The sequence below is a fragment of the Sinohyriopsis cumingii genome, chromosome 18 (genome assembly GCF_028554795.1).
Source record: "Sinohyriopsis cumingii isolate HCF-2022 chromosome 18, ASM2855479v2, whole genome shotgun sequence".
NCBI lineage: Eukaryota > Metazoa > Mollusca > Bivalvia > Unionida > Unionidae > Sinohyriopsis > Sinohyriopsis cumingii.
This window is the reverse complement of record NC_142978.1, coordinates 44003228-44019221: the sequence shown is the minus strand read 5'-3', so window position 1 is coordinate 44019221 and position 15994 is coordinate 44003228. Positions and strand designations below refer to the sequence as shown.

The 15994-nt window shown below is 35.1% G+C and overlaps 1 protein-coding gene across 1 annotated transcript; it reads left to right on the top strand.

Annotated features, from left to right (window-relative positions):
• The first annotated feature begins 1019 nt into the window (after nucleotides 1–1019).
• LOC149776513 (myosin catalytic light chain LC-1, mantle muscle-like) lies at nucleotides 1020–13951 on the top strand. Its single transcript, XM_089940954.1, has 6 exons — nucleotides 1020–1150; nucleotides 1486–1513; nucleotides 8302–8448; nucleotides 10707–10874; nucleotides 11241–11327; nucleotides 13416–13951. Exons 1-6 carry the CDS (start codon nucleotides 1148–1150, stop codon nucleotides 13448–13450), a joined length of 468 nt encoding a protein of 155 aa, XP_089797080.1. The 5' UTR covers nucleotides 1020–1147; the 3' UTR covers nucleotides 13451–13951.
• The last annotated feature ends 2043 nt before the right edge of the window (nucleotides 13952–15994 follow it).

The following is a 15994-nucleotide window of genomic DNA, read 5'->3' as shown; positions in this document are numbered from 1 at the left end:
AAATCACACACACACACACACACACACACACACACAGCTATATACGCAAACAAAAATGCCAGAAGCGTAATCCTATTTCGCAATATCCACTCACAAATACTTTTCCTTTCGGTTTGTTGTTCAGATACATGTAAGCATGGATCCATGACGTTCATTTATAAACATCGAGTGTATATTTACGATCATCACCAGTTGACAGCAACTCTCATTGATCGTCTATCAAGATAGATAATTTTTTTTAATATACTGCATTTTGTTCTTATCGGAAATAAAGTACAAAGAATTATATAAAGTCCCGTGCAGCAGGATGCTTTAAGGTTGCATATATTAAGGTAAAACAGAGTGCTGTATCCCTATAGGTCATCTGCGAAATGCTTATATCTGTCAAAAACGGGGAAAGAAACTATCGTTATCGCTTTAAAGTCATCCATCTTGACTCATGAGGCATATTAATTAGAACCTGAATCTGATAAAGATACATAGAGACCGTATGCCGCATTGTGCACACAGATGCGTAATCCTATTTCGTAATATCCGCTCACAAACACTTTTCCTTTCGACCTGTTGTTCAGATACATGTACGCAGTCGCCTTATATGTCGATACTATATTAACAGTAACATAACCCCACCTCCCACCATATTGTATGTTATTTTATCTCTAAATGGGAATATCATATTAGACTCTCTTGAAACTCAAAAGTACATCAACATATTTCCTATGGACAAATACGCAATTGAAAACACTATTTACATGTTCCAGCTAACTGTAGTTATTATGAGTATCACTTTTCATCCATTGACTGCAATTAGGGCTGAAGGGCAATTCAATCACTTCAGGACGAGCCCATTCTAGTTCGTGATAACTGGTCAAGTAAATCGGAATTAGTTTTTATAGTGATAATGCAAAAGAGTGTTGCCTCGAAATTTATTGTGCACTGTATACATGTATATTATACATAATATTCTGTACATTTTCATGTTTCTATTGCTTTAGATCCAGAGTTTCCCCGCTGGCGTCAGGCACTCTTAACAACCTATACACCCCCGCGGATGAAATGAAAATGTTCCATGTAAACCAGAGATAAATAGAGAATCAGCTAGTTTCTTTTGTTCGCTTTGCGGCAGTAGCAGCAACCAGTCGATATAATGGTAAGTTACCCTAGTTACTACTATTCTATGTTTTAACGGTATTTGTGTTATGAGTTAATGAATAGAAATATTTCTTTGTGTTAGCCTTATGCCAGTCTGTTCTAAATTTCAAATTCAAACTTTCGTAAATCTATACCTAAAGAATTTATGTGATGTGTATCAATCGAATTTTAAACATACTTCAATTGCTGGTATTAAAGATTATCTTTAGATCTGTGTTAGCGTTTATCGACATTGACCTACGAACGGAAATAGTTGTGAAAACTTTCTTTATAAAAAAAAAACACTTTGTTTAATTATCAAATCACAACTTTAAAATGTCTCAATTCTTCCAGGCTAACCTTACATCTTTCGAAATCGAAGGTAAGATATGTGAATTTGTGATACCCTAAAGCACGCTTCTAACAGTTCCGTATATAATGAACAAATGCTTTTTTATTCCCCAGTTTTATAGTTAACTATTTGTTGTTATATGTTCTCTAATCCATTCCAAATTCATTCCGTTAATTGTATTTTTCCTTCGTTTGTATCTACGCAAGCAAATTGAGCCGGCGTTTCCCATGGTTGGTGTCTTCCATATTGATACCAGTGCCATGCAAACGGTTGTGTGATTTATCATTTCAGTTTTGTGCTTGGGTATCTTTAGGGGGGTTTATATTGTAAAAAATATTTTTAAAAATAGCTTAGTTACAACGAAAATATGCTGCGAATATTTGTTTCGTCTTAAACCACGGGTTTCAAACATCTTTATGAAACAGATGGATCCATAATAAACACTGAATTTGGATCTTTCGGTCAGAATATGCGATAATTTTTATTTCAATGTTGACCTAATTATGAATTACGATATAAATAAACCATTGAAATAAAAGGGGGAGGGAGAATTTGAATTTCATTGCCACATACAATGAAATATTATTTTAACTCCATGTATGCACTCTTACAATGAAACTTGCCTGAACAATATCGTCCATTTCGCATTCTGAAAAAAAAAAAGTGGAGAGCCAACACATTTAGCATTGTAATAGACTAAACATGTTTCATTTAATTAATGCACACATAATAAAGGAAAGATTGTCAGTTTTCTTGTTTATGATTTATTACTACTAAAAAGTACCATGCATGGTATTAATATGGTTCATATTAGATAACCGTAGAAGAAGAGAACATAATTGACAATTAACCAATAATTCATCCCAGCCCTTGCTCACGCTGTTCTGTGCTACTTAATTATCACTGTGTGGCGTCTGGTACACACACCGAACATGTATGTACATGTCTGGCCCAGTTTATGCGTAGTAACTGCAATATTTCGGTAGTGGCTATTGAACAGCCTGTTTGGTATATGCATGTATGGGATATAGGAAGCCTATGTTCAGTGCTTGCACGTAATTAATCCGATTCCACATGTTCAACCTGGTGTAAGTGTCTACTTACAAACAGTTAGAGTTGCTGAATGGAAATGAATCCACGCGTTGTCTGTATCATATCTCAACGTATATCTCGGAGCGCAGATTTTGTTTCTCATGCATTTATTTTTTAATTCATGTCTACCTGCTAAAACGCAAGTTACTGATCAGAAAGTAAAAATCAAGTCCTAACTTAAACATTAAGTCTAGATGAATTCAGGGACTACTAGCAATAATACTATTTTTTAAAATAAAATTTAGACCGTGATTGTTGTGTCTTCGCTCATATCCTAACTCTTCATCTGAATCACAGACTTGGAAATGTATTATACACGACTCCAAAAGTAAAAATAAACTTTGATAGGAATTTGATAACTGGCTGAAATTGTAAAAGTGATTAGTTCCCACTCAACACTATGTTAGAACAGTGGCCAGCGTGCTCAACAGGCCCTCAAGATTTAGGGATGCCCCTATTTATGGCATTATAAATTGAATACTGCATGACATTAGAACAAGATGCGGGTACTTTGTATTTCAAATGCAACGAAATGGCCACTGAAACAAATGTTGCCATAACAAAAAGGAAACAAAAGTGCCTATTATGTGGAGATGAACTAATGCTTAAATATAATTGTAAAAAAGTTATATAAAAATGTAAACTGGAGCAAATCTGTTTTTGATATCAAATACACACCAATGTATGTTTAATGATTGATGAATTGTGTATCAATAATACCAAAATTAGTAGGTAATATACAATATACATATGGAATAGGCTTCCGAAATGATTAAAATTTGTTCATTTTGGAGGTATCTATTTCGTCTCTTTCGGATCTGGTTTTTTGCCAGGTTAATCATGTACATCACACTTTGGACTCGTGTCAAACTTGGCTTTGGAGTCAGCTCGATACTGTCCAAACAAATTCTTTATAGTACGCTATCAATATTTTCATCGCATGCTAGGGGTGAAAAAAACTTATGTAAATAATAGCAATTTTGAATTGCCGTCAAGGAGATGATTGTTAGTTCGCCAGAATGACTTAATAACGATCTATCAATGCGACAATATCACGACTGTTTGGTTTACATTCTATCTATCAAAGATTACAGTGTGTCAAAATAAATGGCAGTTTTTCTAAACAGCATTCAAATATATATTAATAATCCAAAACTTCATTGATTAATCAGCGTAACGCAAGTTGGGCCATCCATTTATCATATAAAATTTTAAAATGTGTCACGGAAGAAAGTTCATAGAGACATTGCTTGTTGTCTCATCTTGACATTTTGTATGATAAATCTATAACTTCAGTTCAGACAAGTTTCATTTTAGACAATTTATAATCCATTTGTTTCTTGAAAATGTATGAAATCGAAAACGCGTTCTTGCATCGGAAAGAGAAAATGATGGTCCAACAGGTAAAAGGTTAATAGGTCGTTGTTACTGATAAGGTGTGCTTTGGTCTAACTTTGGACAACTCAAACTACATTGCAGTTCGCGCAGGTCTGAACTATTATAAAATTAAATTATGCTACATTTCGTAGACTTTATTATTTTGCATGTGGGTTGTTTCGCCATTATGTGCCAATGTGATTTATAGATGCATTATTACATAGATAATAATAAATTTTGTGACAAAGTTTTACAAAATTTAATTTCCAACTGTGTTCTTTGCCAAAAATAATGACTATATTCTTAGGAAAATGAAGACATTTTTATCTTTGTTAACATATTTCTTGTGCGGATTGATACTGTTGGGGTGGAGTAACTCGAAACATCTTATAGATTACGACAAGCAACATCTTGGAACAAAAGATTCCAATGATTATGAGCTAACTTGCAAGGATTGTTTTCTTCACTTTGCTTATTTCTACCTTTAAAAGTAAATGCTTGTGTGTCCTTGCCAAGCTTGCAGTTTAGCTCGGCAGCAGACGCTTTATCAAATTTTCAGTTGTCCGTGTATTTCAATTTGCAATCAAAACTAATCAACGCCCGATTTATCCTTAGTTTCCAAACACGAATGTGATGCTAGTTCAACTACCTCATTAACGGCGTAGGGTATAAGAGAGGGTCAGGAGTTGACACATGTTAAGATCTGTTCATCCAGATGTGAAGGAGAAGCGAGAGAGAGAGAGAGAGAGAGAGAGAGAGAGAGAGAGAGAAGCGGCAGAAGAAAAATGAAAAAGGTTTTATTATAGAAATGCAAGTTTGAAGAACTTAAATAAAGGTATATATATTTCTTAAATTGGGAAAAGACAGTAGTTCCAAAGGTGTTATCACCACTGTTGCGATAAAAATATTAATATTTCTCCCACTGATATGTTTCATTATCTCAGTTGAAATATATAATAAAACTGCATATTATGTCACTTAACTCTTAATCAAATCACATTTCAAAACCATGGGAAGGCTTAATTCTGGTGCTGCAGCTAGTCTTGGCCTGTCCAGACTGTACCCGCATAGAGACTGTACATATGTCAGTTTCAGTTTTAAAATAATTATCCCAATAACGGGTTGTTTACATCAAGATATATGTTCCCTTTCTTTGAGAAAGTGTTGACGTTATCTAGATTATGGCGTTGTAATGAATATGAAGTCAAAGACAATAACTGGCTTTTACACAAATAAATTGCACTTACAGTATTCTTACTTATTAGTATATTTCCTCTCTAACCTGGACCGCTGTATTATCGCGGTACCTAATACAATCTGTTTATATTAAAACTGTTCTATTATTGCAGCATTGTTACAAATTGTGAAGTTTCTCTGACTTTCCCTCTATCTATTCCTATAGAAAGAAATATATGTCAATCCAATACCGTAAATATAAATAAAACCGCTTATGGAGGCTGGCCCAGACTGTCGTCCCATGGGGGAACAACCCGATATTATCGCGGTAATTGCCTTACTAACGTAGCACACGCATATTATAATAATAAACATAAATGCCAACTCACCGATAAGAAATAATGTCCACGCTTGCAATGGCTGAATATTTCCATTAGAAATAAGGATCCGATGATTAAACTGAATACACTAATGACAGGTAAGTTGAAATCTGTGATAACAACAGTAGAAATTAAAACAAAAAAATATTATACAACTTTGTCTGAATTTTAAGTGCAATTTGGGCAAACACACACACACACACACAGACATATATATATATATATATATATATATATATATATATATATATATATATATATATATATATATATAATTTGGGCAAACACACACACACAGACATATATATATATATATATATATATATATATATATATATATATATAATTGCAACATTACTGATTTAAAAGAAGTTAAAATATTATTGCTTTCTTATTTTGTTTAGGATAAGTAAGGTCATAAGCAACGTTTAGTCTATTGTAGTCCATTGTATCTATCTTGGAATGAAATTCCAAGCATAACCTGGTAAGGGCATGTACGTCGCCATCAGTATATGACCTATAATCATCAAACATCCGACCATACACTGAGTATATGTCGTAATCAAGAACCACTGAGGATGTAGTAAGTTTGATAAGAGTTTTGATATAATGTTGATCAATGGAATTGCATGCAGTTCAAAAAAAGTGATGTTCGTTGTTTTGCAATGTAGAATTAACAAAAATGTTGACATTTTAGAGGTAATTGTGTTCTGATAGATTTGTGTCTTTCCTGGCTACAGATTTCACTTGTAAATAACCTTTAGACGACACGTGTTCAAAATTATTCGGGAAATCCCGTTTGCTGCGATAATACAGCACTGGAGTACTTATTTAATGATATACTATTTTCCTTCTACCTTACATGTGGGATCTTGCATACCTTACTTTCTTTATCAATGTAATTCACCGTAAAAACAAATAATTGCGCCATGTAGCGCTCCAGCGTTTAGGGAACATCGTTTTCGTTTGCTTCCTTTTCCTCCGCAGGCCCCTTTTGACTGTCCATTGCAACGCGGTGAAAGCAGAATTGGTCTTAACATAAATCTCCTCTGTTATATGCTTTAAACAAATCTATACTAAATTTCCATTCAAGTTACTATTACTTATTTTTCACATGTTGCAGCAGAATGTTTGCACTTATCGTTGTGACATAGGTTTAAAAATATTGAATAAGAAATGCGATGTAAAGAACAATGGCTTCTGGAGACGCCGATATCTGGGTAACCAAACTTAAATAAATTTTTAAAGTGATATCGATGTCAGCATTATAATGGCCATCCCAGATAGTTGTGATGACGATTACTTGCAGACATTCTAATGCTTAATCTTTAAAAATGTTTTTGCATGTGTTTCCTGAAATAATTTGTAAATTTGGAATCTGATAGAAATGTTATCTTGACAACATCTTAGAAAGGTCTCATTTTAATATGATGTAAATTTCGTCGCTGATCAAATAACAGCTTAGAACATTTTGACATTATTGCAGATATGTTCGCAAAATCACCCATCATCTGCTTGATAGGAAAAGTTTACACGATGTCGTTTTCTATTTTATATTACTCATGGCAACCAGGTACTTGACAACATTACTGTAACAAAGAATCGCAAAGCGGAGCGTTTGCAGTTTGACGATCACCTGCCGTTTTGTGCTCATTTCCAATCGGTGACGTCCTATTAGGGTAATGCATTATTTGAGAAAGATTGCAAGGCACAAAACAGGTTTTCCTCATGGTATTATGCACAAGTGTGTTCATATTTAATTACTGTTAAAAATAAAGAATTCAATATTATATTGCAGACTAAAGCAAAGAACTATGTCAAAACTAATGTGAAGGTGAATTAATCGTAATTTGTATTGATTTATTCAAAACCACATTGCTAATTTATTTTCTGAAAAATCAAAATTTATTTTTACGTTGTTATCTGATCAGTGACGTAAGTTTGCCATCTATCAAGATTTGCCAAACGACGATAATCGCCCTGGGCAAACTTTGTCACTGGCATTTTTCTTTCAGAATACAAATAAATACATTATCAACGAAGAACAGCCATAAAAAATGTATTTGGATGGAGCTTAGTATGCACGTTTCATGACAAATGATCCTGTTAATGAGGTTGTTCTATTTACGTCACCATAACGACGTAAGCAAGAATGGGATTCATTAAGAGATCACGATAGTGCTGCGTTTTTAATAATTCAAGAGAAGATTAAAATATGCTGTTTATCATACAGCATCATGTTGCAGTCTATATTTAAATAATCGTTTTTCGAAAATTGATGTTTCTTTATTTGGCCACCTGCATGTGTTTCAGCATAAATTAAATAATTAAATATTATCACAGTTGTGTATGATGTATGCTGCTTGCTCTGATTTCACTTGGAATAATCCATCAATTGTTTCAAATGTATTCATGTAGCAGTGCCTGGTTTAACCGCTCATCAACCATGTTTACAATCATACCAGCCGCTTTTCACTAGATTTTAAAATACCCGTATCTCACAAGATATTTCAGTTTTGGAATAATGACAGTGCTATGTATCTCTGATATTCTATGTCTTCAGGGTTTCCCTAAGATCATCTATCTTGTTATGCAAAGAGCAGTAGTTAAGCTATTCGTTTTGCATTGCTGCCGCTGCAGGTTCTATTTATGGCGCTGAAGCATGCTGATATTAGTGGTTGCCCATCCGCGTCGTCGGTTTTCTCCCAATGATAGTATCTTCGCCATCGTGACCAATACAATATTAAATTGGCGTAAAAAAATCTTCAACTTTGAGTTTTGTTTTCCTTTCAGAGGCGAAAGAAGTATTCGACCTGTTTGACTTTTGGGACGGAAGAGATGGGGAGGTAGATGCTTTCAAGCTCGGAGATCTTCTCAGGTGTCTTGGACACAATCCTACCAGGGCCATAGTGGAAAATAACGGAGGCACCAAGAAAATGGGTTGGTATACATGCAGTGGCCGATAATTCCATACGTCAATCAAACATTGACGTGTTGCAAACGCTGACTAATATTAACTTTGGTTACGTGTTAGTTATTATGTCATCGTATTTACACCGAAAGCTTCTTGGAATTTTCAGGTTTAAAGTCCCCCGACACCCAGGTTTTCACTACGTGCACATTTTTAAAAAATCAAATGTAAATAGTTTGTATTATTCAACATTTAATTTTACTGAAGTACAGTCTTACAAAATCATATTGGTTTATGCGAAAAGTATTTTCAAAGCAAAAATATTAATTTCACTTATTAAAGATTTTGACGTTAAACAGTGAGGGGAATGAAAGGGGAGTAGATGGGGTGTAAACTGAATAGAGTATTATTATAACCGGGTCATTTGAACCAAATTGTAAGGGATCGATGAGAAGTTATATCGCAGGCTATGCATAAAATCATTGCGTGCTTGTAGGGGAATAACTGTGCTGATAACAACATCTTTACAACAGTTGCTTAAATGTTGAAGGAAAGCGACTTTCAATTCGAGTGTATATTCATTACCAAGTAAGAAGTCAACATACATGTTGAGTGTTGTGTGTTCTTAGCATTACAAGTCAACATACATGTTGAGTGTTGTGTGTTCTTAGCAGCATTACACTTATCTTGACGAATATCAAGATGTTAATGTTGTGCTAATTGTATGACGTTGTCGAATCAAGACCATCCGACATTTTTCAAACCAGACTTAGATAACCTTTAAGACACCCCCATCACTCTTTTCATCTAACCACACACATGGCCGGTGACTAAATCGTTACTAGTATATTTTCCTACAGTTAGTGAACACGCACAAACCACGAATCCTTAGTACGTCTTTGAAAATAAAGAAATACAAATAAGCATGTTACGATTTTAAATTGACTGTGGCTGTACTCAACAAACATTCTGAGTGAAGCCCACACTGACCAACAGTACCGGATTAAGATAAGTGTGCAGGAGGTTTTTCCTCAACAATTGTGAATTTGCAAATCGTAAAAAATGGAAACATATGTTATACTACCCTGAACTAATAAAGGTTAAGGTATTTATGAATTTGTACGAGTAAATAAAAAAGACCATGTAAAACATGAATTCAAATTTTTTATACGTATGGTAACTGGAGAAAATGGCTGCTGATTGTGCACTAGGATTCACATCGCTTTGACTTACTCCAAACTATTAGCACAATCCGGATGAATAAAACTGCAAATTGCTCGTTACTATGCATTGTTTCAAATTTCACCGAACATGTTCATAAACACTGAACAGGAAATAAAAAATTTAGACTATACTTAACGACACTTCGGCAAGATGGCGAAGGGTTAAGTCGTATTTATAACAATGTAGGTTGGCGCTGAAAATCGCCGAAGTAGCAGTCCAGTTCGTAAGCTGGTGGTCAGTCCTATTAAAATTGCCTATCTAGTGTTTAAAAAATTATAAATCTGTCATATGGTCTACCGATTTTAATCACAAGTTGATATAAATTTGCAGTGTAACATTTTCTCGCCTTGAGAATGACGTCACTAAGTACAGATTACTACTTCCGTCATGCTGGCAGTGCATATTCCGGTTTGGATTACACGTCTGACCCACTTATTTCAAAACACAATTTCACGCAAAGCGCATTAGTTAAAATTTTCAAAAAAAGCTTAAAAAATATTAAAATTATTGCCCTTTCGAGAAATGTATGCTTAGATAGCGTATTTGGCCGAATATGATGATAAAAGCAAGCTCATTACTTCGTAGTGCCCTTGCTTGCCTTAAAACGCGCGCTAAAATTAAAATAATGCCAGTTAGGCAAGATTTGGGTTTTTCACTTAACATAAAAGCGAATAATTCCATGCAAGACGTTATCACTTTAACACTGTATATGGTACAACAAGTGACCTGCTCTGATCTCCGGGACTAACGTTAATTATTTAAGCACATTAAAGTTATACCCTCCTTGCTTGCGCATCGCTAGTTTAAGAACATTTTTCAGGGTGTCTTTGTAGATTTATATCTTAAGTGCCCCGCTCCCAAGACATAATTTGCCCCTGCCAATGAACCCTTCATCCCTTCACATCCAGCATCCCCTCAAACCTTTCTTCCCCTATCCCCGTACCCGAACAGCGATATGGGGGGGGGGGATGAGTGGAAGTGAGGTGGAGTGGGGTGGTATAAATCGCTCAGCTATACTGCTTTGCTTCACCGTTCTAATGTTAGATGATACTTGACTTTGCAGGTGAGAAAGCATACAAATTCGAGGAGTTTCTGCCCCTTTACCAGGAACTATTGAAAGAGAAGGACACAGGAACCTTTGCTGACTTCATGGAGGCTTTCAAAACCTTCGACAGGGAAGGACAGGGTTACATTTCCGGTGCCGAACTGAGGCACGTGCTCAGGTCTCTTGGTAAGTTTACCAAAAGTGGTTAGGGGTGTATAAATGTTTCGATTTTGGTGTAAACAGTGGGGTTACTCAATTTGAAAGAACGGGGTTCGATGTGCTCAATTTTGAGCCTTTTTAGCGATGAATTACAGTTTTAATGTTTCATTAGGTAATATAAACTTTTTCTTTGACTAAGGGTGATGTAATCATAACCAACAAAACCTTAAGACTTTCTCATTCATCTTACGTTGTTTAGTTGGAAATTGCTAAGAGAGGAGATATTTGTTGCAACCCTCATGTACTGAAGTTGAGTTCGAGTATAATTAATTTATTTGCGATCATATGTGATAGTATCAAAAGCTAAATGCCTATATGCTTAATATTCTTCAGGTGAAAAGCTTACCGACCAGGAAATTGATGACATCTTAAAATACATTGATGTGACCGAAGATTTGGAAGGCAATATCAAATATGAGGGTAAGAAACATAATTGTTTTGCATATGTTTTTGGACTTGGTGAGCTAATATAAGAAGACAGAGGATCACATAATATGTATTTAATATTGTCAACTTTCACGTGAAAGATAAAGACACGCGCAATGCAAATATCTGACCATTCTAATTTCGCCTTGCAAGACCTGCTTCTTTATAGTCTCGGCCAATACAGAATTGAGTGGATGGTGTACATAGTTTCTATGTTCTGCAAATCTTTCTTGTAGACCCCTGTCTTTTCAAAAATTATAGACCAAAACAGCTTGCCCATTCTGGATGTGAGATTATTTTAAACACGTGAAACTGATAAACAATGCTTAAATATTTATAATATGTCATACCTTGGCACATCCCCAGGTCATATACTAGTAACCGGACAATTCTGCAAACTTTTGATGATGTATTATTACAAGCTCTCAAGTCGCTGAAATTTAAAGTCTTTGATTTTGATGTCATTGCATAAGCATGTCTGATGTGCCTCAGCATGATAAATTCAATTAAACTCTTAACAATATGTTATATACGTATCAAGGAATTTTTTTAAGAAACAACGTACATGCATGCTGAATACGTATCAAGGATCTTTGTAGCTGCTGTGATCATATCTTGCACATGCTTCAATATTTATCAAGGAGTATTGTTAATAAATTGCTAAAATAGTATATTGTACATTCCTCAGTACGAATCAAGGTCTTTTGTTGATAACTGTCAGGATAGTATATTGTCCATGCTTCAAAACGTAACAAGGCCTTTTTTAATATACAACTAGGATAGTATACATTCAGTATGTATCAAGGCCTTATATTAATAGACTACTAGGATAGCATACATTCAATACGTATCAAGACCGTTTGTTAATAGACTACTAAGATAGCACAAGTACAGTATGTATCAAGGCAGTTTGTTAATAGACTACTAGGATAGCATACGTTCAATGTGTATCAAGGCCATTTGTCAATATACTTCTAGGATAGCACACGTTCAATATGATCAAGGCCGTTTGTTAATAGACTACTAGGATATCACACGTTCAATGCGTATCAAGGCCGTTTATTAATAGACTGCTAAGATAGCACACATTCAATACGTATCAAGGCCGTTTGTTAATAGACTACTAGGATAGCACACGTTCAATATGTATCAAGGCCGTTTGTTGACAGACTACTAGGACAGCACACGTTCAATATGTATCAAGGCCATTAGTGAACAGACTACTAGGATAGCACACGTTCAATACGTATCAAGGCCGTTTGTTAATAGACTACTAGTACAGCACACGTTCAATACCTATCAAGGCCGTTTGTTAATAGACTACTAGTACAGCACACGTTCAATACCTATCAAGGCCGTTTGTTAACAGACTACTAGGATAGCACAAGTACAATACGTATCAAGGCCGTTTGTTAATAGACTACTAAGATAGCACACGTTCAATATGCATCAAGGCCGTTTGTTAATAGACTACTAGGATATCACACGTTCAATGCGTATCAAGGCCGTTTATTAATAGACTGCTAAGATAGCACACATTCAATACGTATCAAGGCCGTTTGTTAATAGACTACTAGGATAGCACACGTTCAATATGTATCAAGGCCGTTTGTTAATAGTCTACTAGGATAGCACACGTTTAATACGTATCAAGGCCGTTTCTTAACAGACTACTATTATAACACACATTCAGCACGTATCAAGGCCGTTTGTTAATAGACTACTAGGATATTACATTTTCAAAACATATCGAGGCCGTTTGTTAATAAAATGCCGGGATAGTATATTGCTTATTCTTCAAAACATATTACGATTTTTTGTTAATAAACCACTGAGATAATATATTGTTCATGCTTCCATTAAAAGAGCATAACCTGAACATTATCTATGATTTATGCTATAAAGAACTGACATTTATCAGATTGCTCTGAATGAAAGAAAAATGTTTCATGTTTATGGTCCAATGCTATCTTGGCGAGATTATTTGCTGAAATATTATCATTCCTTAAGAGAGCATACTGTATGAAAACAAAACAAAAAATATTTGATTATTTTCTTTCTTTTGTTTTTACTATTTTGCAGAATGCGTAAAAAGGGTGATGGCTGGACCCAACTAAACCACCTTATCAAGCTCATCTACTCATTCTATTCCAATACGGTCGTTATCCAAATTTAGAACTGTATAGTTTTATTTTGTGCTGTTTCGTTCATCGATAAGAGATATTAGTTCTTTTCCTATTAATACAGTCTGGGGAATAGTCGTATAAAAGACTGACAGCGCCATCTACCAGCAACTAGAAGCGACACCATACTGTATATCTCCAGTACCAACCCGAATAAATTCTTAACTGTCAAGTTTGCGAATGTTCATGTTTTTACTTTATTATCTGAGAGATCCTGTGACCGCTACTGCTTAAGGCTGCATTGCGTCATCCGGGTCACAAGATCCAGCTGACGGGAACTTTGCTGAAGACTATTTTGTGTCATTTCATTGTCAGTATGAGGCTGTGGCTTGAGGGAACACAAGGGAAATATGGACAAAGATACCCATTATGTCTCCCTCTATGAAACTCAGGAAAAGTGTAATAAATTTTCCCCGAATAAACTTGTTTTCTCTACATATTACTTTAAATTGAAGATTTCTTACTTTCCTGTTAGCAGGATCAAGTGAGCTTCCAGTATCGCCCTGCATCCGGATAGCACTATGTATCGTTAGTCGTGCGTCGTTCACCTTTTACCCGTCAACATTTGTAATGAGCAATTTCATATCAATAACACTGTTGGACTTTGAAAAACATTTTAGCGGACTATATTGAAATTAGAACCTTTGTAGGTTATTCAAATGATGTTGTTGCATCATCAATTAAGGTCACAATTACATACAAATTAAAATGCAACAATTCCAACTACTTCTTTGATACCAAGACCAACAGAAAGAATTATAAATACCAGTTTTGTCATACATTAACCTAGAATCAAATGAGTTGCTTTTTAAAGATGATTGCAACACAACCTTTTAAAGGACGTCATCTCTCAAACACCAGCCTACAGAATATGACAAATATAAAAGAAATCACTCTGATATTAAGGTATTTCGAATGCAAACGATGATGTAAAAGCCTCAAAGATTGCGGCAAAAACATAAAATTGAGAGGGAAAATTGACCAAACCCTAAGTTGACCAAATTTGAACAAATTGGATCGAAAAGATTAGAATAGTTCTTTTTTTAACACGCTTATCAAGCGCATGTCTGGTGTGACGACTTTTGCTATCACATGTTCACTTTGCGTTTTGTATATTTGTTTAAATTCGTTGTATGTCTCAGATTTATTGACCATGTTTTGATGCTTGCATGAAAGGGTTAGAAAAACTACGTAAAAACGTATTAGGTGAATATCAAATGCATGTATTATGGTCAAGATCCATGGGAACAGAAATAAAAGCCAGTTGTATTATTGCCATATTTCAAACCATGAACTACAGGTTAGATTGTCCTTGTTTTCCTTGATGCCTGTAGTAACTTTTATGATGCAAATTACATAATACGTTATGTAACTTCATATGCAAAACAAAGCAATCTTTGTGCCCACCTCTTTCCGGACCAGTATGAGTGATAAATTAGCCTTGCCTGAACCCCACACTCATTACTCATACTGAGTGTGATAATGAACAAGTATCTTACTATCTTTGAGATATAAACATCTTAAAGATTTAAGTGAGCATAAATCAGACAGTTTAATCTATTTATCTATAAATAAGATGCAAGATATACGTTTCGGTTTGCCACACGCTCACTGAATATTACATGGCTGATTTAGTGCTGTATACAGATGTTCAGTCTGTATTTGTATATTAAACACCTTCATTATAACTATATAATTGCAATGCCAGTAGCTGGTACAGGAAAGTAACATTTCCACTGGTCAGAATGTTACCACGTGATCAAAACGAATTGCGTTCATTTCTGTATGAACTGTAAGGAGAACCACTTTTCCACTTCTATAGAGTCACGTGTACAGCATAAGATAAACACTGCCAGTGAAGGCAGACAAGAAGTAAGCATTAGCAGCAGGGAGGGCGAACCGGTTCTAATTGGTTCACCTGTATTTCACCAAAATACGACTTCCTGGGGGATCGCAAAAATCGTAACAAAAAAAAAAAAAAAAATGCGCGATTGTCGGTGACGCGTTGAGAGCGTTGCCCTCCCTGCTGCTAATCATGTAAAATGTTATCTAACCCAATTCGATACCGTGTTAGGGGATCATGTAAGTTTAATGTTACGAATCCGTATGGGGTTGTTTTAGAACGACTAAAGAAATTTTTAAATTTATTCATGTTCATATCACCACTACACCAGGTCTGATGAATATTTCGTAACGTGTGAGTATCAACTCCGTTAAAGACAGTAAGAATATTACAGTTATCCCTGATCACTTTAGGAATTTGTGTATACCGCTGGGTTACATAAATTACATCTGTGTTTTTGTGTCTACCTCTGGAAAATATCCTGGCGGGATTTGATTGTTTATCCAACATTACATCATCGTAAACAACTAAATTGTTAATTGACCCATCAATATCATCAATACTTGGCGCTTCATTGATGTCAGATATAAATACAACATCGTCTCCGCTTAACGATTTTGCGCTTTCATTAAAAT